Consider the following 24,438-nt stretch of genomic DNA (forward strand, 5'->3'; position numbering starts at 1 on the left):
AAAAAAAATGTTAGTCTTAAAGAACTAAAGAAATTAATTGTACTTTTGAAACATATGTTTAAAAAAAAAAATGTAAATGTAAAATCATGACCACCCACATGAGGTTAATGGTGCGTTCAAGTCATGAAGGAATGAACGCCACCACAAAGTCTTAACTAGGATTTTTTGGACTGTGCAATTTAGTTTGTATGCTTTTTTTTTTTTTTTGTACTGTTAATAAGAATAACGTTGAAACTTGCCATAAAATAAGACTCATTTAGCTGGTTCATGCAGCCACAAGCGAATGTAACAAAACTACATTTCCCATCATTATAAAATATAGATAGATGAAGCATTAATTACACACCTAATGCTCTTCATTTTGTTGAATTGGTGCTAAAAAAAAAAGCTTCCTGCCTTTGCTAGTAGGTGAAAAAGAGAGAAAGATGAAATTGCAAAACGCATCCATTCTTTCAGATTAAAATCAGGCATCATATTTACGATTTCCGTAGCCTACGAACTTCCCTGGGAGACTTGAACGCACCATAAGACTCCAGTCATATCTGTAAACTGATAAAAGCTGTTTTATTTACATGGAGAGGGTCCTCGCATGGGGGCTGCCATGTTTGGATCACATGACCAGCCAAATACTACTCGCTTATAGTGCATTAAATTCAATTGGAATTACTGCAATTATGAGATTCCCGCTTGTAAAAAGTGTTTACGTCTTCATAGAACTCATAATTACAAGTTGAAAACACTTAATTCTATAAGCTTCGACTTCGTGACCACGAAAAAGAGCCAATATAGCAGTGGCCTCAACAGTTAATGGTAGTGAACAGTGCTGGGCGGACTACTTGTGAATTGTAATAAGGTACTGATTACAAATTACATGACAAAAATTGCAATCAGTAACGTAATCTCATAGATTACATTTTTGGGGTAATCTAATCTGATTACTTTTGGATTACTTTCTACCTAATTCTATTTTATTTTATGTGACATGCATTTGAGAAGGATAATCATTTGATCATAAGAGGAAGAAAATGTATTCCATTCTTTATTACTAACAAAAAGAGCCTCACAAAAAGAGCTCCTTATGATATTTTTAAAAAAGTCCATTAAACATTATATATGAATGAAATAAACATTAAATCTAACAGCAATGGCTGTGCATGGCCAAAGTTTATCATTCAAAACACTGAGACATCAAGTTCATTTTAAGTGCATTAAATAATAGCAGCATTATGAACATTCATGACCATGAAATCAACATAAAATGATCGACAATTTATGACCATAAAATCAACAGCAACAACATCACCTAAGTCAAAGCTTTCATCTAACACTGAAACACTTTTAACCCTTACTGCTTACTGATAGTCCATCACCTATTCCAAAGCTGAGGTGCAAGATATTATCGTTTGAACAGCAAGAATATTCTAAAAGAGCAGAATATCTGAAAACAGCAGAGTTCCACCGAGTCACACAAGGAACAATTGTGTCAAGTTTTATGTCGTTTCATGCAGTGGACTCCACTGCATCAGCAGCAACAGTAGAGCGATGGGCTTTGTTCAATATTGCTGCACATACATTTAAAACATATCTAGTTCATTTTAAGTGCATAAAACAATAGAAATATTACATGAACAAACAGCAATGAACCTGAAATCGACAGCAATGACATTGCTAAGTCAAAGCTAACAGCTCAAAAGTCTGACACACTTTTAACCTTTACTACTTAGTAATAGTCCATCACCTGTTCCTTAGCTGAGGTGCATATCTTTCTGTTGTAACTTAAAAGGAGCACATGCTCAAAATGTTCATCCGGGAGACTACTGCACTTCAGGTTAAGAATATGATTGATATTGATATGAAAATGATCAATAAATTATTAACAATTTACTGCCGTTGCCTTGTTAATATGTAATCATGTAATCTATAAAAAAAAAGTAACTTTAGTCCTTAATCCAAGTTTTGCTATTATTTACAGTAGTTCAATTTAAGTTGGACCAAACATTTCAGGACAATCAATTAACTAAACCATTCATCCAGTCAGTTGAAGAACATAGTAGAACATCTGGTTGTTGTAAAATCAAGAGGAACATGTTAGCATGTATTTAAATGATAACCATCCATAAAATTATCCAAAACAAATCATTTTATTTTACAAAACTATGTCCAACACAAACATTGCAGTTAAATTAAATCAATGTTTAAAAGAGCCATTAAGGTATTTAAGTGTGCATATGGAAAACTCAACAGGCAGAAATACCACAACAGGCCCTGGAGCATTCTATTTTCTTTATGAATTCATGGGGTCAAATTCATTGTTTGAATTAAACCCAACCAATTCTCACTGAAATGAACCAGTTCAGACGTACTCTACCCCAACTGCTTTTTGATGGCTCAATCTAATGAAAAAGGGAGGACAGTGGCCAGCGTCTTATCAGTGTCATCTTTTAAGACATCCATTTCAGTAGCAAGGTCCAACCACCCAGGGCATGCAGTTTCGCAACTGTTAACAAAAGAGACATGATGTAATTCTAAATGAGAGTAGGTTACTGAGGCTTTGAGCTCTGACTCAGCATTCGAATAAGTCATAACTTGGGACATATTGCACTGTTAAAAAACACACAATGGATTCTTGTAAAATGTAAAGGGGTATTTCCCAACATTTCAACAAGAGCTCAGTATACGTAATGAGTCTCATAAAAATGTGTTATATTATATGTTAAGTTCCAAGCATAAAATGTTTCTAACAGAAGCATTTTGACAAATGGTACAGTTACCAACCAGCCCAAAAAACAAAACAAAAAAAAAATTATAAAAAAGCTGAAATTCTAAATATTTCCAAAAAGCCAAATAGTTTATGACAGTGCAGTCAACACTGGTTTGAATTCATTTTTCTAATCAATACTGCCACAACCCCTTCTTTATTTTCAAATGAGGCATCATGAACACACTGTTTATATTCTAACTTAAAACGTTTATGAATGAGCAATGCATATAAAATATTGTTAGCATATTAATTAAGTTAGAGGTGGGCAAATGCACTGAACAGATAAGCAAACCTAATAATATGTTTTCTGTCTATAAACCCACACAATCCTCATTTCTCACTGTGAACAACTTGAAAAGGCAAAATGTAACAGAAGAAGTGACTCCAATTGTTAGTGATTTAAGTTTTTCCTGCATAGACCTGAAACATTAGAAGATGCTCCAATGAGTTTGAAAGAGCAGATAGCATAATATGTTACTGTGATATGGCATTTGGAAATTTGCATTTGACCTTTGAGGAGAACACTAACACCATAAATGTAAACATGTTCCTCCACGTGTGGTTAAATTTTCACTTTCCAAAGCGCTATATGATAGAGGTCAGAAAAATCTGAATGGCTTAGTCATACAGAGCATGCCTGGGTGCTGGGGGAAGGGAGTAATATGGTTTAGCCACTAGGTCCCATTTGCTGGTTCCTTTGCTTATGCTCAGCAAGCCACTTCATGATCTGTTGCTTGAGCTCTTCATTAGGCCTGATCTGGTCCATGGTAAGTGGACTGCGGTTAAAAGGGTCTGTCTGGTCACTAAAGAAAAAAAGACATGACCATCACTTCTACGCAATCAAATAATCATCAATAAGGAGGCATTAAAGGGACAGTTTGCCCAAAATTTAAATTCTCTCATCCTTTATTCACCCTTATATTGATCCAAACCCATGACTTTTTTCTGAGGAATTACAATGAATAAAGATGGTTGTATTTAAGCTTTAAAAATGAAACAAAAGCACCATAAAAGTAGCCCATATATAACTTTTAGGGCTGGGTAAAAATATAGATTTTCCAATGTATCGCAATCTTCATTTGAAAGATTTAGATATTGGTTCTTATATCCTAAGATCGATCTCTCACACTCTGCACAACCCTCTACAATGTGAGTAAAGCACTTATATATGCAACCAAATTTCTTTCTATGCAACTAAAAATGTCTATGATTAGCCACTGGCTAGTAAATGTTCAGATTTCACTCACCAGTGTTTGAGTTATATAGAGGCAAAGAAGTTATTAGCAGCAAGATACTTTCACTGCGTGTTGAGAGTGAAAGTTTGGTTTAACTACAAAGACGAGATCCACAGATCCATTTGTCATTGAATAATGTCTCTTTTAATATTCTTTCTGTTCTTTACATTCAGATGTTGATTAAAAACAACAAAGAAAGAAACATTTAATTCTAATCACACATGGATGCACTAAAGAAATCAAGCATGTCCTCTCTCATTATTTGTGCTTGTCTTAAAGAGACAGATTTAGCATGTGATATACATCTCAATGTAAATACTTATATATACAAATATAGTACAAATTATGCAAGTAAACAATAAACATGTAACAAAAATATATATGCAACATAATATATGCATTTTCAAGACATTAAATGATGAAATAGACTGAATTTGAACACTATTCAAAAGCTCAAATGTGACCAATTTGATGAAAAACTAATGATAAAATATAATTTGTAAAATGTACCTAGAAGGGTTACCTAGAAGGTTCCTTTATAATTAAAAGCATTAGCTGAGAAAGAATTTCATTCATATGTAAGCAAAATGGACAATGTAATAGAAATGTACCCATATGAATCGATATCGAATCGGAATAGGAATGGATTTAGGAAATCTGTATCAATAATCAGCCCTAATAGCTTTGTGCAAGGAATAGACGGTTATTATTATTATTATTATGATTATTATCAGTTATTATTTACTGAAAATCTTGACAAACCACTAGCTCTCTTGAGTTCATGAGGGATTTAGCAATGAATAATTCAATGACAAATCGTTCTTTTGAGTCAGATCTTTTCGATGCATTCAGACAAAATCGGTCAGAATGATTTGTTCACGAATTGAACTGATCTGATTTTTTTAGTTAAACTCACTATCACTCAATGATCGGTCTGTTTCTCACCCAAAGCAATCATATGACTTCAGACAACTTGGAATATATTGCCTGAAAGCTGTAGTTCCCATTCATTGTAACTGCACAGAAATGGGTGATCAGTACATTCTTTACAATTACACAATGATGACTCTAAGACTTTATATATATATTACGGTTTCATTTTCTGTTAAAGCATGATTTTCTGTAAAGCTGCTTTGAAACAATGTGTCTTCTGAAAAGCGCTATACAAATAAAAATTACTTGAATTACATTCAAAATTTCTCCTTTTGCGAACCACAGAAGTCAGTCATATGGGTTTGGAAGAACATATGGGTGAGTAAATGACAGAATTACAAATTTTAGCTGAACTATTCCTTTTTTGTTTTAAATAACAAATCACCTTAGTAAGTGGCGTGCTATTGTTGAGCGGACCACTGTAACATTTGAAGAAGGTAGCAGCACTGGATCAAGCATCAAGGTAGACATGATAGGATGCAGAAATTCATCTGGAGCATCAGAGTAGGTCTCCTCCTCTTGCTGATGCCTGTCTGCCAAAAACTGAAGGACACAAACAAATCAAATCAACAACATTAACCCTTTGACATTCTTCTAAAGACAGACATGTATCTAGCATAAATAGGTATAGCAATTAGATTAACCTTAATTTTATCTGCTAGGAGACTGAAAGATACAATCATGTCACCGGGATTGTTGATCTTCTTGAGGACACGGACAGTTTGGCAGAAGAGAGTGGGAGAATATGACCTGCCATCTTTTGGGACAGTGGTGCAGAAATTTTCTTCATCCCTGTGGTGGAAACACCCCTACCCCCAGAAATATGTACTTAATATCTTCCATAAATTCAGAGTAAAGGTTATATATAAAGAGCCTACCTCAGGTTTAGGTAAATAGTACAAATGTCTGACACCAACTGCTGAGGCTTGAAGTCAAATTCACTGAAGTCTTTCACCTTCAGGGCACTCATTTTGGGGCCCACCAGGTGCTGCAAAAAGTAACTGAGCATTGAGATGATCCTCTCGGCAAGAAAAGGTTGAACAAAAAGACCTTTTATCTCTGGAGGGGGGAAAAAAATATATAAGAGTCAGTTTCAGTGTGATTTCGCATTTACAAGTATACTAAAAGCCAAGAGGTACACTGAACAATACATTCTATTCATGTCTTAGTCGGGTAGTATATGACCAAAAAAAAAAAATTTAATTCTGTGATGTGTTAATATTTAAGAGCACTTGGTTCTTTCACGTCTCTTACCAGATGTCAGGAAAGCCAAGGTGCCAATGGTCTCATTTGACATTATGTTGTGAAAGCAACCCAGCTGTCCCAACATCTGCAGACTAGATTCTTTCTCTCTGCGGGCATCAGGGGCCAGACTGTCCCACTCCCCGCAATCCCTCTCCAGCTGGAGGATTTTGATCTTACTTAGGTACTGGAAAAAAAAGATGCACATATGTTATGTCACATCTTCACTCATTCAACTAAATATTTCTTTATATTAACCACTCAGAAGTAATATGTTAATTCATGTTTTACATAAGTGTAACATTAGACAACCAAGATAAACTGAACAAAAAACATCTGTGTTAACAATGTAGACAGTTGGAGATAGACATGCAAAAACCTGTATAGCCTCATCAAGTAAGTAGATGGCATCATTCATGAGGAGGATCAAAAACCTCAGGAGGAGTGGTGGATTCATGGCCTCAAGGTTTTCAGATGCATAATCTGCCAGCCGCTGTAAGGTGTAAAAAAAGTGTAAAATGTTTTTTTAATTATTCAGAAAAGTTTGGTTTGGTGAAATTGCAATTCCCTTTAAAGAGCATGTATAACAATATTAGTCAAATATCTCACCTTAATGCTCTCCCTGTAATTCTCTTCTCCCCACATGTACTTCAGAATGGCATACATTGGCCTCCTGTAATTAAACTTCTGCTCAAACTGATGAGGATCGCCTAAGGGATAAGCCATAAATAAAATCTTATACAGGCAGTTACATTCAAATAATAGAAGCACTTCCAAACTACTTTAGACACTGACCAGTGAACTCTATATCCACAAACACTGTAATAAGGGCTTCAGCAAGCTGAGGTGCATGCCGATATGAGCTGAACAACCTTTGTCGCTGGAACATGATAGGCTGGGCAGTGCCAGATGAAACAGACTCCATATGGGGCATCACAGCCTCAAGAACCTCTGCCAGCTTTGCCCGCAAGTGAGGATTCTTCATTCTGTGGGCAAATAATTCAGAGTAAACAAGTCACCATGTAACCCTGGTTCTCTGATAACAGGAGTGAGTTATCTCACTATGGGAAAAGACTTGAGCGTGACCGATCATAAAAGCAATTAATAACACCATGTCTGACCAATGACAGACAAGTCACAGCAGTGACCAGGAAGCCCCACTTTGCCGATAACAGCCGCTGCCACCTGCCTTAATATCATTCACAGCTTATCTCTTCCCCATGCTGCAACAAGGAGGGAACTTTGGTGAGATACCACACTCTTGTTATCAGAGAACTGGGGTTACATACATAACCTAACATTCTATTTTTAGCACCTGTAAGGTATCTCCTGTATTGCAGATATGATGTCCGAAGCAGACCACTGGCTCAGAAATATTGTATACCAATAGTTTCAAACTAATTTGCCACCATAGAATAGTTATGGAATGAAATCTAACAAAGTTGATTAAGGCTAAGCCTGTATGTGTGTGCTTATACATCGAACCTACACTGCCTCGCCAAAAAAAAGTAGCAGTTTGGATTTATATAGGCAGATACTTAAGAGCCGATGACTGGATCATTATTGCAGTGATTAATATGTTTCAGCTGGCAACAATACTTTTAACCCTATCTGATGTAGTAAGTAGCTTCTCATTTCTCAAACAACCATGTCAGAAGACGTATCCCGTGGTCGTGGAAAAGAAGTTACTGTGTTTCAGAAGGGGCAAATTATTGGCCTGCATCAAGCAAAGAAAACAACAAAGGAGATTGCTGAAATCACTGAAAATAGTGCCCACTGTACAAGCCTCTGGAGGCAGTGTTATGATCTGGGGTTGCTTCAGTTGGTCAGGTCTAGGCTCAGCAATGTTATGCAGCAATAAAATGAAGTCAGCTGACTACCTGAATGTACTGAATGACCAGGTTATCCCATTAGTGGATTTTTTCTTCCCTGACAGCACAGGCATATTTTCCTGGACGACAATGCCTCTGCATTAATGCAACTCTGGACAGAAATAAATGTTGTTACATTGCATAAGGTTGTCGAAACAATGCCACTTCAAATGCACACCGTAATCAAAGCTGAAGGCGGTCCAACTAAATATTAGAGTATGCAACTTTTTTTTGGCCAGGAAGTGTATTTACACGAAGGACCGTGTGGGCCAGCAAAGACTCGTTTTCGTCCAGTCTGTAAAATCTTACAAACGTTTTAGGCTACATTCATCTTGCCACAGCACAAATGTCCTGGACTGCAATGCCCTTAAACGGCGCTGACGAGGTGGCCATGCCTTTAGTGGAATGAGCTCTCAAGCCCTCCAGAGGCTGCAGACAGGCACTATTATAACTTAATATAATAGCCTCCACCACCCAATGAGACAAATGCTGGTATTGTATACCAATAGTTTCAAATTAATTCACTACCAGAGAATAGTTATGGAATGAAATCTGACAAACTTGATTAAGACTAAGCCTGTATGTGTGTATTTATACATCAGTAATGGACCTTTTTAAGCGAAGGTCCATGTGTGCCAGCGAAGTCTCCTTTACATCCAGGCTGTAAAATCTCACAAACGTTTAAGGTGACGGCCATCTTGCCGCAGCACAAATGTCCTGGACTGCAATGCCCTTCAATGTCGCCGATGAGGTGGCCATGCCTTTTGTGGAATGAGCTCTCAAGCCCTCCAGAGACTGCAGACAGGCCCTATTATAACTTAATATAATAGCCTCCACCACCCAATGTGACAAATGATGGTGTGATATAGGTTTACCCTTATGGGAGTCAGACCATGATATAAAGACCTGGTTACTCTCTCAGCATCTGCGTCCTTTCCACATTCACACACAAGGCACACAGAGGGCAGAAACAATGAATCTTTCCTTCCTCTAATGAGGAAAACAGCGGCAGGCAAAAAGCCAATAAGTCAGGTGATTGGCCATTGAACCTGGGTTTGTCCTGAGGATCATTCTTGAAAACCCCAAAGCAAAACACATACAAGATTGTTGAACGACAAAGCATGTAGTTCACTCACACGCTTTGCAGTAGAGAGAGCTAACAGTAGTCTATAGTGAAAGATGCTTCATACGAATACTCTCTATGGGTTCCAAAGGGGACTGAGAGAGTGCGTTCAGAACCACGGACAGGTCCCACGGTGGAATCAGTGGTTTTGAACTCGAATGTAACCTCGGAGCACCCTTTATAAACATACATACCAGTGGGTGTTGACCCATTGTTCCTGAGTCAAGCCCGACATGCCATGATGATATTGCTGCAAGGTAAACCTTAACGGTGGAGAATGCTCTGTCCTTATCCAAAATGTCTTGCAGAAAACAGCACGTCCACCACTGAACATAAAAAAGTGGATGATATGTCTCTGTGCACACAACTGTTGAAACACACCACACTTTAAATCAAATAGCGAGCTCATCGAGGCAGCTCACGTGCTCTGAATCATTTCAATCACCCTCGGAGGCAACCCAGTGGCATTTAAATACATCCTGTCATGGGCCAAGCCCAGAGAGCTACCGGGCCGGGTAAGGGTGAAAAAAATCTCACCGTGCGCTTGTGAGAGGACATCTCTGCACAGGGGAAGAGGCCAGGGCTGATCATAAAGGAGCTGAATTATCTCTGCTTACCAAAGTTTCCCTGGCCAGTATGGGGCAATCAGAATTACAGAGTGACTGTGCTCTCTTACTCTTTTTAGTGTTGGGTCTATCAGAGGGGGTAATGTGTATAACAGCGCATTTGGCGATGGGAGTGCCAGTGCATCCACTCCACATCCATAGGTGTTTCTTCGCTCACCAGAGAAAAGAACAGAGGACAATGGGTGTGTTCGCGTGATACAAAAAGATCTAAAAGAAGCCTGCCTGAAAATCTATCACATCTGATTCACCACCTATGGGTGGAGTTTCCACTCCCCATACAGGGGTTTCCCACTGGACAGCAAATCTGCTGGACCGCTACTCTGGAAGTGCACAAATATAAATCTACGATCACGCAAATCTCCTCTTAAGGCCGTGACACACCAAACTGACGTCAAAGAACTAGCGCCAACTAAAGCAGACAGTGGAGTCAGCTCACATCGCCTGTGTCTGGGTCAAAAAGTTGCTCTTGAACACACCGCAAAGACGACACCCAATGGCCAACTAGCACGTCCGTTCTGCACCTGCGCGAGAGGAAATAACTTTCCATACCAGCAGGTGGCAGTAGTCTGTATTTGTTACTCAAAACAGAAAACCGGAAGGGCTAGTGACTGCTGGGATACAAAACATAAACAAAGCAGCACTTGCCTACCATTTTCACACAAATCTCGCTTACCACAGACAGAGTCGTGATATATCGGAAATGTCTGATAAGTTGCAAATGGCACTGGCGTTGTCAGCCCTTGGTCTTTCGCTTGTGGAAGAAGAAAGGAAGAAGCGAAAAATACGGAGAAACCGCACTAAATGGGTGAAATTGTGGATACTCCAGAGACAGGCTCAAAGGGCTCCCTCTTGACTTCGTTGTTTGCTTGCTTCGTCACTTCCATTTTTCTTCTTGTGCACTGGTTCGCTAAGCTGAACAGCCAATCAGAATGATCTGACTCACCAACGAGCTCCGCCGCCGATTCAACATGCTCAATCGGCCAAAAAAGGCAACGGGGACCGACTTCAGCCGATGGTGCGGAACACACCACAAAAACTAGCCCGACAGACGCTCACCGATGGCCCGACATTGGCCGACGGCCGACCGTTGGCTTGGTATGTCAGGGCATTTACAGAGCTGGATTTGGGGTCCCAGCATCAATATGATTCCTCAAGCATCCCAGCGGTGAAGAAGTGACATATATATATATATATATATATATATATATATATATATATATATATATATATATATATATATATATATATACACACATTTATTTTTTAGTCGGAAACTGCAAAGCGATCCATCTTTCCATGCAGAGAGGCCCCCGAGGATGAGAAAGCCGGTTAGGATGTAGGTGGTTTGCCACCAACAATTGTACAGGAGGAGGATCTGACATGCCTAACTCCTCCATGTTATGCATGTGAGAAACCCTTGATGGGCACTCGGTGTGAGAAAGGTTTATTTCAGAACCTCCTCATCTCCACTACACACGCCAGGGCCGCAGGGATGAGAATTTTGACAGAGGGGAGATGCAACGGCAGCCTATTACCATCATAAAGATCTCTCTCAGCCCCTGCCCCATCTGTTGAGATGGTCACTTGATGAACAGTCTGGCCGCTGCCCGTCTGCATAACAGATCAAATTCCACAGGTGTTGGGGAGGGGGTCCCTCCACTCTGTTCACTAGTGGATCTGGACAGCTGAGGTGGGAGAATAGCATCCTCCTCATCATCCTCCTGATCATCTCATCGTCCACCTCTCCCAACCCCGCAACAGAAATGTCAAAAAGAGGGAAAGCTTGGGCAAAGGCCTCCTCCACAATATCCCCCTAAAGTACGGGACTCTTGTTGTGAATTACAATAAAAATTATACTCCTTGAGTATCACCAGCTACGGCGAGTGAAAACTGGATGAAAAAAGACAGTCTCAATGCATTAGTATTACCAGTAAACAAAAGTATGCCTCCTGGATCCAATCATCGCATTTTGTGACTTACCTTTACGGCTTGTCTGTAAAACTGTTAACAAGAAAAAAAATTCCAAGAGCTGCTGAGGACAACTTCCGCAAATCTTCAAGGGAAAGATAGCGATAATAATGTGTAGGCAGGTGACAGTGGCTAATATTAGAAAGGCGGGGCTTCCTGGTCACTGCTGTGACTTGTCTGTCATTGGACAGACGTGGTAAATTATTAAAATGCTTCCATGATTGGTCACGCTCAAGGCGTGTCCTAAAGTGAGATACCGAACAGATGTTAGAAAGAGAACTCAGCATCACAGTGGCACACACCTCTCAGCGTTGCCCATGAACACAGTGATGAAGGTCAGGACATGTTCTAAGCTTTCAGCCGATGACTCCAAGACCTCTTCAGCGAAGCGCCGGAGAAATATGAAGAAATCACCCATGTTTTCTGCAAAGAACTCTGTGAAAAAGGAGACAGAATTTAACAACAGAATGCATTAAAGACCCCATGAAATGGCTTGACGAACGCAGTTTTCTCTCCTGTGCTGACGTACTTCCTACTGCAACAGGAAGTTTGGGTGGGACATATTGATTTTCTTTTCTAGTTTAGGCACAGTCATGAACCATTATTGCCACTTGCAGTCAGTAGTCATTCTAGAAAGCATTTGATTAGACAAAAATCTGAAAAATATTCATCAAAACTTTTGGTCCATTTTCTCGAAAGAGAAAGACATTAGTTGTGTCTAGGGCTGTCCCCTGATTGTCGACCAAACATTAGTCGATGAGAAGAGTCTTGGTCGACCAAGTTTTGATTGGTCGGTCGCAGAAAAAGCTCCACAGGAAACCGACGGACACCGGTATTACCGCTGGTTGGACGCTAGGTGATACTATGGGGTAATTTTCGTTAAGCAGGGTTAGGGTTAAGCCTACACAATAAAGCAAGACACCTTGATTTCAAATTTTGTATTTATTTTAACTAAAAAATCAAATGAAACTGGAAAAAAAAAAAAAAAATTAGTGCAATTAAAATGTGTGTTGTTCAACTTTTTGAAAGATGGTTTTACAACAGTCAACATCTCTCTGGCAAAGAACCAACTTCATCTGTGCATTCTCTACCGGACGGGTATTTCGTTGTTTGTGAAAATACATCATGTGTGTGAATAAACTTGTTTTGTTCCCTCCTTCACAGTATATATAAAAACGAAAAACTTAAATCAAATACATTTCTAAATTCAAATTGCACTCCAAACGAAACGAAAAAGCAATTAAAATAATGGTGATAAAATAATAATAATAATAATATATATATATATATATATATATATATATACACACACACACACACACATACACACACACACACACACCTTTCCATTTACCATCAGGCAAGTATCAGTCTAAACATGCAGGTGGAAAATTACTTACACAAATGAAGACATAAAAACATTATAAATGTAAAAATAATAATTATAATGATGATAATAAAGCACTGAAATATAAATCATGGTTGGAGGTGAATGTGTTTTTATATTATTTTATGTTTTAATCACAGATGTATAGGCTGCAGAGTTGGTCACAATAAACTGCTCTGTGGAAATAAAGTGAACTGAACTCAAAGCACCTCCTGAGCTGAGATGTCTGAGGTCATTTGCAGCACCCATAGATGATACTGTTCTTGCAAAAAAAAAAAATTTTTTTAAATCAGAAGACAGAAACAAAGAAAGAGTGAGAACGTTTTACATGCACGTGTTCCACGAGACTGCACGTCTCCATTCAAACACACATGCGCATAGGCGGCTTTTCTGTCATCTGTTCTTAATAATGTGTCTGTGTGTCTATGGGAAAATTATTTGTAATATTAATTTGATAATAATAGAGCCAAATATCGTCAAAGGCATCAGCTATTGGCGATCACTCTGACAATCATTGATCCCCAAGATCATCATCCATAGGCACAACCCTAATGTGCATTTCTCCCTATAAATTAACAAAATGTTCATTTTTTGAAGGTTTTTCCAACACATTCAGAATCATTACCGCTTTTGCCGGTGTTGCTGCCGCTTGCTTCTTGCGTGTGCTTGTAAAAATTTTATTTTAAAGGCTCATTATTACGGTTTAGTATTTCTCTATAATGTAGAACAGTGTTAGCAATGTTACTTATAACATTCTTTCTCAGCCCTGGAACTCAAACCATTTTCTGATGCCCCCCAAAAAATTATTTAAGTTAAATTAATATCATAAACGTGCGACTAGTCAACTAATGGCTTAAATTAACGCCTACTAGTCGACTATGAAAATCTTTGGTCGGGGGCAGCCCTAGTTGTGTCCGAAATTGCTTACTGTCTTAGTAAGTACTGCATTTGATTGTGGGCTCATTTCTCCCTTTTTTCTCCCCAATTTGGAATTCCCAATGCGCTCTAAGTCCTCGTGGTGACTCACCTCAATCAGTGTGGTGGAGGACGAATCTCAGTTGCCTCTGCGTCTGAGACTGTCAATCCACACATCTTATCACATGGCTTGTCGAGCACGTTACCGCGGAGACATAGTGCGTGTGGAGGCTTCACACTATTCTCCGCAGCATCCACGCACAACTCACCACGCGCCCCACGAGAGCGAGAATCACATTATAGCGACCACGAGGAGGTTACCCCATATGACTCTACCCTCCCTAGCAACCGGGCCAATTTGGTTGCTTAGGAGACCTGGCTGGAGTCACTCAGCATGCCCTGGATTTGAACTAGTGACTCCAGGGGTGGTAGTCAAAAAAAGTACGTTCTTAAGGTATGCAGGTGAGTAATAGAAGTAGATTCTAGATATAATTCATCTGGGAACGTGGGCATTGTCCCACTAAAGTTTAATTTTGTTACTTTAGGTGTATACTAGTTTATACCTGTAGATAACCTCAAAGCTATTAGACATGGATTAACAATCACAAAACTCATGATTTCATACGGTCTTTAGAGACCACTAAGGTGTGTACAGAAATGGAAAATAAAAACGTAGGTAAATACCAGGAACAAAGCATAGCAGACTGTTCTCTAGTGTGGGCAGGGGAAAGGAGACAGGGATGTGCTCAGGGCCCAGGTTGCCCAGGCTGAGCTGAACCAGCAGGGCAGCACAGGAGGCTTGGAGTTTGAGGCAGTTTTGTAGCATGGCAGGCTGCGTGGTTACAGCCTTAATGGAGAGATAGATTGTCATTAGGCATTCAAACAGCTCACGTAGCTCCGCTGCTGGGCCACCGCTGAGCTGTGTGTCCCGCCATGTTCCCTGCAACCGGTGCAGAGACTGATTCATCTTCACCATCTGATCATGAAATCTGACAAATAAAAGCATATTCAGGTTACCTCTAAGTGCTACTAGCAAGATAGAAAGTAGGATTAAAACGTCTACTTGTGGAAGTTATTTATTTTGCATGTTTATAATCTAACTTTTTCATTATAAATAATATTTTTAGCATAACAATTTAAGTGAAATATTGAACTGAAAAATTAACATGAACTTCAGCATTTCTAGTTATTTGTTATGTCCCCCCTTTTGCTTTAATGACAGCATGCACTCAAGTGTGGCATGGTCTTCACAAGTTTGTGCAAAGCCTGATGATCCATTCAGCATGACTTGAGAATGTTCCAGATCTTGTGTGCTTCAATGGAAGCAAGGAAATCTGACCTTTCATGCAAACATTAATGTCTTGAATTTGCTGATTTGAATAAAGACCTAGAAACAGTGATGAATCCTAACATCATAACGTTTCTTTGTTTAAAATTTTTGAAAATCCTGAAACTTTGTTTTTTCCAGGTTTAAATTAGATTTTGATTTCCATATTTTCAATGTGGAATTTTTTTTGAAGATTTTTAAACCTCACTGTAATTGCTGGAAAAAGATGACTAGTGTTCATTAGCATGCAGCTATTAAGTCAACTTTAATTTAGAATTGTGAGAGCTATAGTTGAAGAACAGGAAACAAGGAAGGTCTGGGGCAACAATACATCATGACTTATCCAACTTATGAGCCAAATCCAAATATTACCCATGGAAGCCCAGGTACATGGTAAGCTGTGTAAGGATGAGGTTTTCTGTGAGAAGGCTGTATGATTGGGCAAATTCAATTGTTTGTTGAGGGGGCACAGGTATCAGACATGTCTCCTTGTCCAGACCTGTAGACGGATGTGTAATTAATTTAGTTTATCACGCTTGAAAAGAAAACTAACAAAAGAGTTGCACTGCATGCTTGCACAGGTAGTTCACCTCTGGCATGCACATTTCTGTTCTGCCGCTCTTCTTCACTCAGTTCCTTCAGTAAGCAGTACATGGGGTTGAAGGTAAAGAGTTTGGGGGAGTAGGGGAGAGAAAAAGGCTGGCAGAGTTTGAGCAGTGCAGCTCCCAGATTTAGGAAGAATGCATCAGAAGCATACATTTGGAAGAATATCTCGGGCATCTGGTTTGCCCAGATTATGGTCCGCCCCATGTTGGCCTGCAGGCAGCCACCCAGCCATGAGAGCAGCAGGTGACGAGTCTTGCTGGACTGCTGGAGCAAGTTTTTCAGGATCTGATAGAGCTTCTCATGAAACTGCCCCACAAACTAGCACATGAAAGGAAAGGAAAAAAACAATAACTAAAGGGTTTAGAGGCCATCTTCATGTGATCAAGCTTGAAAACATGATATCACAGGACAATAAAGTATGATTCATGGAACTGTGCTCACCTGGTGTATATCTGACTCTTGAACCCTCATTTCCTGTGGACTGGAGCGAGAAGGATTGAGGAAAAACCCATGGTTATCAACCACTCTAGGGGTTTTCAGCATACAAGAAATATTCAGGATGGTTCCCTGAAGAGTTTTCTGATACTGAAGTCCATTGTTAGGATCTTTGGGTTGAATGTGCTCTATTAATACCTAGAGTCAGTATAGCATATTTGCATTATGCAAAATGCAACATTTTAAGGCATCATAGGCAGAATCCATACATGAAGGCTTTTCCAAAAGGTAGGCAACCCTATGTAGACAGTAGGCAACGAGGCAGTTCATGTAATAAAAGGAATTTACAGTATCCAAATGATTTTAGCATTACTAATAAAGAATCAGATTCTAAATTTAGCAATGTCCTTTTGCCGACTGAAATACAGGAGAATTTCCAGGTAGGAGTATAGCATCAGCTGACAAAGGTCTAAGTCTCTGACCCGGCCTTGGAAAATATCAAACACTGGCACCATCACCTCCCCGAAGGTCTGCACCTCTTGGTCAGCCAACAGACAAGCAATGAGCCCCTCCAAAAACTCCACCACTTCCTCAAACCCTGCAGAGACATAAACACAAACAGAACAAAGTCAAACAAATGGAATCAGTTCAGGATTTTTTAATAAATCTATGACCTCAAATATGATTCTGCAATGGACATACGGGCTCCTCTGACAGCCTCTAGCAACAGGTCCAAAAGTTGCTCATAAATGTTCTGACTGACGTAGATCTCTGGGGTCAGCAGCACCGTGCAGGCATGGGACACAGTCAGGTTTTTACAGCACACAGCATACGACAACAGCTTCTCTGGGACTTTAGTGATCTATGGTGTTTTGAACAATACCTATTTATTACATTCAGACTATTGTAAAGCATGCAGCGACCATGAACCATCAAGTTCCAAAAGGAAAAGTAGTCTTTTGTTTAGGTCTTTTTTGAAGCATGACAGTCCCTGATCACTGTATGCTTTTGCTGAATGGAAAACAGCAACAAACAAAATTTCCCTTTTTGTGTTCCACAGAAGGCAAAGTCATACAGGTTTGAAACGTCATAAGGATAAATACATTTCTTTTTAAGTGAACTATTCATTTAAAGATAAAGGGTACGTCTCAATCAGCTCCCTAGTTTAGTAATCATGGCACTGATCAGGAAGTCGGCCATTTCTAGGGCTGTCTCAATCGTAAAATCGTTCCAGTGCACTAAAATGTTTGCTCCCTAAAAATTCCCAGAATGCACTGTAAAAACAAGAGTGCATCATTTTTCACAGTATGTTCTCTTACCAGAAACACTGTCATATCTGCTGAAGTCTTACAAGTCGTTAAAAGTAAAATCCTTATTTTCACTTTAAAAGAAATGTTGTTTGTCTTTCATCCATAATGACCATGAATGGGAAACAATCTTTTAAATATTGGAGTAGTTAGAAGGTTAAAAATACACTCCTTTACATTTTTATGTAATTTACCTTTCACAATAACACTGTACGTTTGAATATCTACAATGAAAATGCACAACAGTGTCATTTATACAGCGATTATTGTTGATTAATACCAGCTGTGATTTAATGGGCAAACTTGTTATCGTGTCGCAGGTGACTGAATCATAAGTGTCCCAATGTTCAGTGGATGAACACCCTTGCCAGTGCCCAAATTTGTGTTCATGATATACTGATTCACAATATAGGGAGCTGATTGAGACGTACCAATAATCTCTAGTGAACATTACTGAGGCTACTGGTACAAACATACACAGGTCTCACAACAAAGTATAGAGTCTACAGACAGACCACCTCTTCTTTAGCTCTCTGGTAGCAGGCATAAAGGTAAGTTATGGCCCGTTTCTCCCCAGCATCACGATCTGCTGAGAGGTTCACTACACTGCAGGAGGTCATGTAAATTAGATGATTTTCTGGCTCCTGCAAAAGCAGTCTGTTGAACAAAGCCTGAAGGGAACACATTAAGGAATATTATTCTAATTAAAAGTTCATGTTATGCATGTGTCTATAGATTATCTAACATCATACAAATTTCTCATGAGACATCTTGAAAAACACTGAACATATTGTACCTTCCCAATGGTGTCCATGTTCAGCCAGTCCTGGCCATCAAGCTCGGCTGCCATTTCCTCTAGATAAACGCAACATGGTGGGATGCCATTACCACCTCGAAGACTGGGATCACCTGGAAGTTTGTCAACCAACACTAATGATTACTTAAAGTTCAATAGTTGTGTTTTCTGAAAAATGTAATAACACAATAATGACTACAGTGGCCCAAAAAGTATTTGGTCACTGAAGTTACACCTCAATAGATATGAATATCAGCATTATATAACAAAATATAAAACCAATTTGATATAAAGGTTGGCATTTTGAGTAAATGTGCAGTTGAGTACTCCAACACATAAGAATATGAGTAATCGATTACTTGAAATTTAGAATTTAAGTTCAACCTTTGAACCTGTTTTTCTTATATAAAAATGAGCACTATGCATAAACAACAACATCTATTGACAAAGAAACATACATTCCAAGTCTTCTAAAGCTATACAATCACTTTAAATAATGACAGAATTTTCTTTTTGGGTGAACTATTCCTTTAACAACATCATGCATCCACAGCTCCTACCAATGCATTGATTTGTAATGGCAAGATTTAGGAGAGAGAAGCAGTTCCGTTGCTGTCCATGGAAGGCAAATGCACATAGAAAAATCAAATTGCAATATACTAGTAATGCTTTTACTATTCAAATTATTAAAGCTGAATGAGTACTCAATAAATCGATTACTCATGCAAATCCCAACATATAAATATAGCACAAACACTCATTTCAAATAAGACATTTGACAAAAAGAAGTTTCTTAGGTTTAGAATGATAAAACAATAGATATATTTTAACACCTGTGGTTACTTTGCTGGACACCTGTGTGAACTTTATAGCGATATAATAAGTGTGGGTCAGAAACAGATAAATATTTAAGTCCTTTCTTACTATCAATCTCCACTTCCACATTCTTCTTCATCCACATTCTTTTTGTAAATTCACATTCTTGGTGCATACTGCCACCCACTGAGCAGGGAGGAGAATTTATAGTAAAAATGACTTAAATATTGATCAAATCGCCAAAAACAATTGAAGAATGTGAAAGTGAAAGTGGAGACTGCTAGTAAAAAAGGACTTAAATATTTATCTGTTTCTCATCCACACCTTTCATATTACTTCCAAAGACATGGTTTAAAACACTGGAGTCTTATGGATTATTTTATGCTAGCTTTATGTTCTTTTGGAGCTTAATTTTAGTACCCATTCACTTGCATTGTATGGACCTACAGAGCTGAGATATTCTTCTAAAAATCTTCATTTGTGTTCAGCAGTAGAAAGAAAGTCATACACATTTGGGATGGCATGAGGTTAAGTAAATGATGAGAGAACTTTAGTTTTTGGGTGAACTATCCCTTTAACATAGAGATACTAATGTTCATGTGGCTCAGCCTCAGGCATAACATTTTCAAAACTTTTATTTCAGTGTTTGATGTGCCCTGTGTTAAAGATTTGAATGGCAAACGGATCAGCGAGGTAGACAGTAGAAAGATGTGGAGGATAAAGACACACAAATGACAGCAACACAAATGACATAATGTGCCACACTACAGAGGATGAGGTCATCTGTAGTATTGCCGGGAAACTGAATAGCATCACGATATGATCATCTACACTGAGCTCATCAAGTAGGCAAGACATTGTTTATTGAAAATGACTAAATGAATGTGTCTTTCCCCTAAACTTTCATAAGTACATTTTAGGTAATGCATGAAATGAATCAATTCTGGGAAGTGTCGAGGAAATATATTTTCTATTCCTAAACATACACTCACTGAGCACTTTATTAGCAACACCTGTACAACTAATTATGTATGCGATTATCTAATCAGTCAATAGTGTGGCAGCAGTGCAATGCATAAAATCATGCAGATATGGGTCAGGAGCTTCAGTTAATTTTAACATCAACCATCAGAATGGGGAAAAAAATTTGATCTCAGTGATTTCGATCGTGGCATGATTGTTGGTGCTAGACGGGCTGGATTCAGTATTTCTGTAACTGCTGATCTCCTGGGATTTTCACGCACAACAGTCTCTAGAGTTTACTCAGAATGGTGTCAAAAACAAAAAACATCCAGTGAGTGTCAGTTCTGCATATGGAAACACCTTGTTGATGAGAGAGGTTAACCGAGAATGGCCAGACTGGTTCGAGCTGACAGAAAGGCTACAGTAACTCAGATAACCACTCTGTACAATTGTAGTGAGCAGAATAGCATCTCAGAATGCACAACACGTTGAACCTTGAGGCAGATGGGCTACAACAGCAGAAGACCACATTGGGCACTTTATGTGGGAATATGGGAAGTACAATGCAGTGACAAAAATGAAAAACAAACCAGAATTATCTTATATTTTAGCTTCTTCAAAGTAGCCAAACTTTGCTAGAATACAAAATCTGCACATTCTGTTCATTCTCTTAACCTATTTGATAAGGTGCAGTCTGGGATGCTTTTTAAAACAGTACTGATAGAGTTTCCATGTATGCTGGGCACTTGCTGGCTATTTAGTTTTGCAAAGAAAATCAGATGCAATGCAACATTTTCACCGATCAGCCACAACATTAAAACCACCTGCCTAATATTGTGTAGGTTCTCCTTGTGCCGCCAAAACAGCGCCAACCCGCATCTCAGAATAGCATTCTGAGATGATATTCTTTTCACCACAACTGTTCAGAGCAGTTATTTGAGTTACCGTAGAACTTTGTCTACGCCAGTCTGGCCATTGTCTGTTGACCTTTCACACACAACAGTCTCTAGAATTTACTCAAAATGGTGCCAAAAACAAAAAACATCCAGTGAGCTGCAGTTCTGTGGACGGAAATGCCTTGTTGATGAGAGAGGTCAACAGAGGATGTCCAGACTGGTTCGAACGGACAAAGTCTACGGTAACTCAAATAACCGCTCTGTACAATTGTGGTGAGAAGAATATCTGGTTGCCGCTGTTTTGGCGGCACAAGGAGGACCTACACAATATTAGGTAGGTGGTTTTAATGTTGTGGTTGATCAGTGTATATTTGTCTATTTTCAAGCATGCAAGCATAAGCCTTTAGATCAAAAGGTTTTAAAGATTATGAGAAACCTAAATTTAAAAGTGTCTTTTTTTATTTTATCCCCTTTTCTCCCCAGTTTGGTATGCCCAATTCTCACTACTTAGTAGGTCCTCATGGTGGCTCGGTTACTCACCTCAATCCGGGTGGCGGAGGACAAGTCACAGTTGCCTCCGCTTCTGAGACAGTCAATCCGCACCTCTTATCACGTGGCTCGCTGTGCATGACACCGCGGAGACTCACAGCATGTGGAGGCTCATGCTATTACCACACGCCCCATTGAGAGCGAGAACCACTAATCATGACCACAAGGAGGTTACCCCATGTGACTCTACCCTCCCCAGCAATCGGGCCAATTTGGTTAAGGATAAGTTTGTGGGCAATGGAGGAGTCAGGAGACAGCTAACAGTTGAGTGTTTATTCTCACATCAGCTTCACACACACGCACACACACACACAAAGTAAAAACGGCTCTTGGTAGCCAACTCAAAATAGCTTTCTCTCTCTCTTAATGATAGTCTGTGTTGCTCTGGGCCACTCTCTTTTCTTTTTTTTTTTCCTTTATTCTTTTTTCTATAGGGGAAAACGGCAGCGTGCCTCAGATCCTCGGCAGCCGGCAGTGACGTCTCCGTCCCCGGGCGGACGGCCGCAGCTGTTCCTCAGTTGGCTGGTAGTGGCGAGGACTCCACAACAGCACATCCCTCCTCCTTCCTGGGCTTCGGCACCAATGTAGCGAGGTTCACAATGGGAAAGGAGGAGGCGGGAACCAGCTGAACCGTCAAAATAATGGTTTAATGAAAACTTAAACAAAAAGACACAGAACACAAATGCACACACTGCATCTGCGTGTGGCTCTCTCTCTCCCGAACTGCTGCATTCCGCTGCACTTATCCCTCTCCTCGGCTGATTAGCCCGATTGGGGGCCGGGCGTGCGTAGTCACGGCCCGGCCCCGCCGTTCTCCTCATCACAGTTGCTTAAGAGACCTGGCTGGAGTCACTCAGCACACCCTGGATTTGAACTTGAAACTCCAGGGGTTGTAGTCAGCATCAATACTCACTGAGCTACCCAGGCCCCTAAGTGTTTTTTGAATGGTAGTGTTGATGTTAAATGTTGGTAACTGGATAGAACAATGTCATAACTGGTAGGTATTTAGCACTCACTGTTGTCTAGAGTGATGAGGAAGATCCTCTGGATCATGTGGTTGACATAGAGCTGCTCACAGAGCTCCTGTCGTGAGCGGAAAGATCGACTGATCTCTCCCACTGAGTCATCATTGTCATCAGTGCTGTCAGACACAGAGTTGTCTGACTCAGACTGGCTCCCCTGAGAATCTGCAGAAGCCACAGGGTATAATCAATTTCATAGTGCCATGAAAGGAATTTAATTCTGCCAGTTTTATTGATGGAACTGTAAGGCACAGTTTATTAATAATAACTTACTTACATTGTTGCTCAGCTTGATGTCGTTGCTTTTGGTCGGATGCAAACTGGTTGGCATCAGCGAGGGTACTGAAGAGAGCTGCAAACGGGTTTTGTGAGATGTTTTGATTGTTATTGCCCTGGTCTGTCAATTCCCTGGAGCACGTCCTCCATCAACAGGTGCTTTCACAGCCTACATGGAGAAGTGTGCGAATTTAAGGAATAGTTCACCCAAAAATTAAAATTCTTTCATCATTTACTCACCCTCATGCCATCCCAGATGCGTATGACTTTCTTCTGCTGAACACAAATAAAGATTTTTAGAATATTTCGGCTCTGTAAGTCCATATAATATAAGTGAATGGTAATCATAACTCTGAAGCTCCAAAAAGCACATAAATGCAGGAAGTGTAAAAGAGCTTGAAAGCATAATCATGCCATTGCCTACAGCAGTGGTTCTCAATTTTTTGATGCACACCCCCCTACTTCATTCCCTTACCCCCTGGTATCCTTTGAACACACCCGTTGAGTACCTCTGGCCTAGAGACTGCAATGGCAAGATGTACAGTGAAAAATGAGTTATTTTTGGTCTGTTCTCACCCAAAATCTCTGTTTGTGTTCTGCAGAAGAAAGAAAGTCATACACATCTGGGATGGCATGAGGATGAGTAAATGATGAGAGAATTTTCATTATCTTCAGCATACAATTCTCAACCAGTTGTAATCCATTTAGGTGTCTTGAATTATTTTGATCACCATGGGGTTTATTTACACCATATGAAATAAACACTGCACATAAGAGCAACTCTTCTGATGAGTATCATGAAGCAGGATAAATCGATTTTCCATTAGTGAGTCATTGGCAAGAGATTCAAACAATAGGCCAGCTAATAATAGGCGAAATTGAGGCTGATTGCCAAAGGTAACCTCACAAGAACCCAACATGACTTCAAATTAGGTTGTCCGGTATGCTAACTTTAAAATGTGTCATATATTTATCGCAGACTGAAATAAACAAGCAATAAGTGGTCTGAAAAGGCAATAAATGGTGTTTTGAGCTGTCAAAGACACTATGACAGATCTTCCTGCTTACCTGTTTAGTATCTCAAGCTAGATGAATGACTGACTAGCAACATGCTTAGAAACTTACAGCGAGCTGGTAATGTAGTTCAAAAACAGTAGCTGAAGGCAAAGTAAACTAAATAATAAGTCAGATTATAGCATTCGCTGAATGCCAAAACTTGTTTTTTGGTTGGTTTAATTGGGTGGTCTAATCTGAAGTTGTACCAGATCTTACTCAAAGTGTGACGTCATCAACAGAGGACGAGACACTGTTCACGGTTTCTTTCGTATTTTTATAAAGTTCAAAGTCTCTTGGTCTGTCAGATTTCTAGGATATAAACAGTTCT

General features: G+C 39.5%; 1 protein-coding gene across 1 annotated transcript; it reads right to left on the minus strand.

Moving 5' to 3' along the window:
• Positions 1–1,333: 1,333 nt before the first annotated feature.
• On the minus strand, positions 1,334–24,343 carry LOC127422139 (ubiquitin conjugation factor E4 A-like). Its single transcript, XM_051665486.1, has 20 exons — positions 24,327–24,343; positions 23,056–23,186; positions 22,773–22,943; positions 18,533–18,645; positions 18,255–18,407; positions 17,132–17,291; positions 16,827–17,027; positions 16,436–16,629; positions 15,979–16,312; positions 15,761–15,887; positions 14,746–15,050; positions 12,062–12,194; positions 6,967–7,157; positions 6,781–6,881; positions 6,551–6,664; positions 6,184–6,358; positions 5,808–5,988; positions 5,574–5,721; positions 5,315–5,472; positions 1,334–3,564 (listed from the first exon to the last, which is right to left on the minus strand). The coding sequence occupies exons 1-20, from the start codon at positions 24,341–24,343 to the stop codon at positions 3,429–3,431; spliced, it is 3,243 nt and encodes a 1,080-aa protein (XP_051521446.1). The 3' UTR covers positions 1,334–3,428.
• Between the last annotated feature and the right edge of the window lie 95 nt (positions 24,344–24,438).

This window comes from Myxocyprinus asiaticus, chromosome 31, assembly GCF_019703515.2.
Source record: "Myxocyprinus asiaticus isolate MX2 ecotype Aquarium Trade chromosome 31, UBuf_Myxa_2, whole genome shotgun sequence".
Lineage (NCBI taxonomy): Eukaryota > Metazoa > Chordata > Actinopteri > Cypriniformes > Catostomidae > Myxocyprinus > Myxocyprinus asiaticus.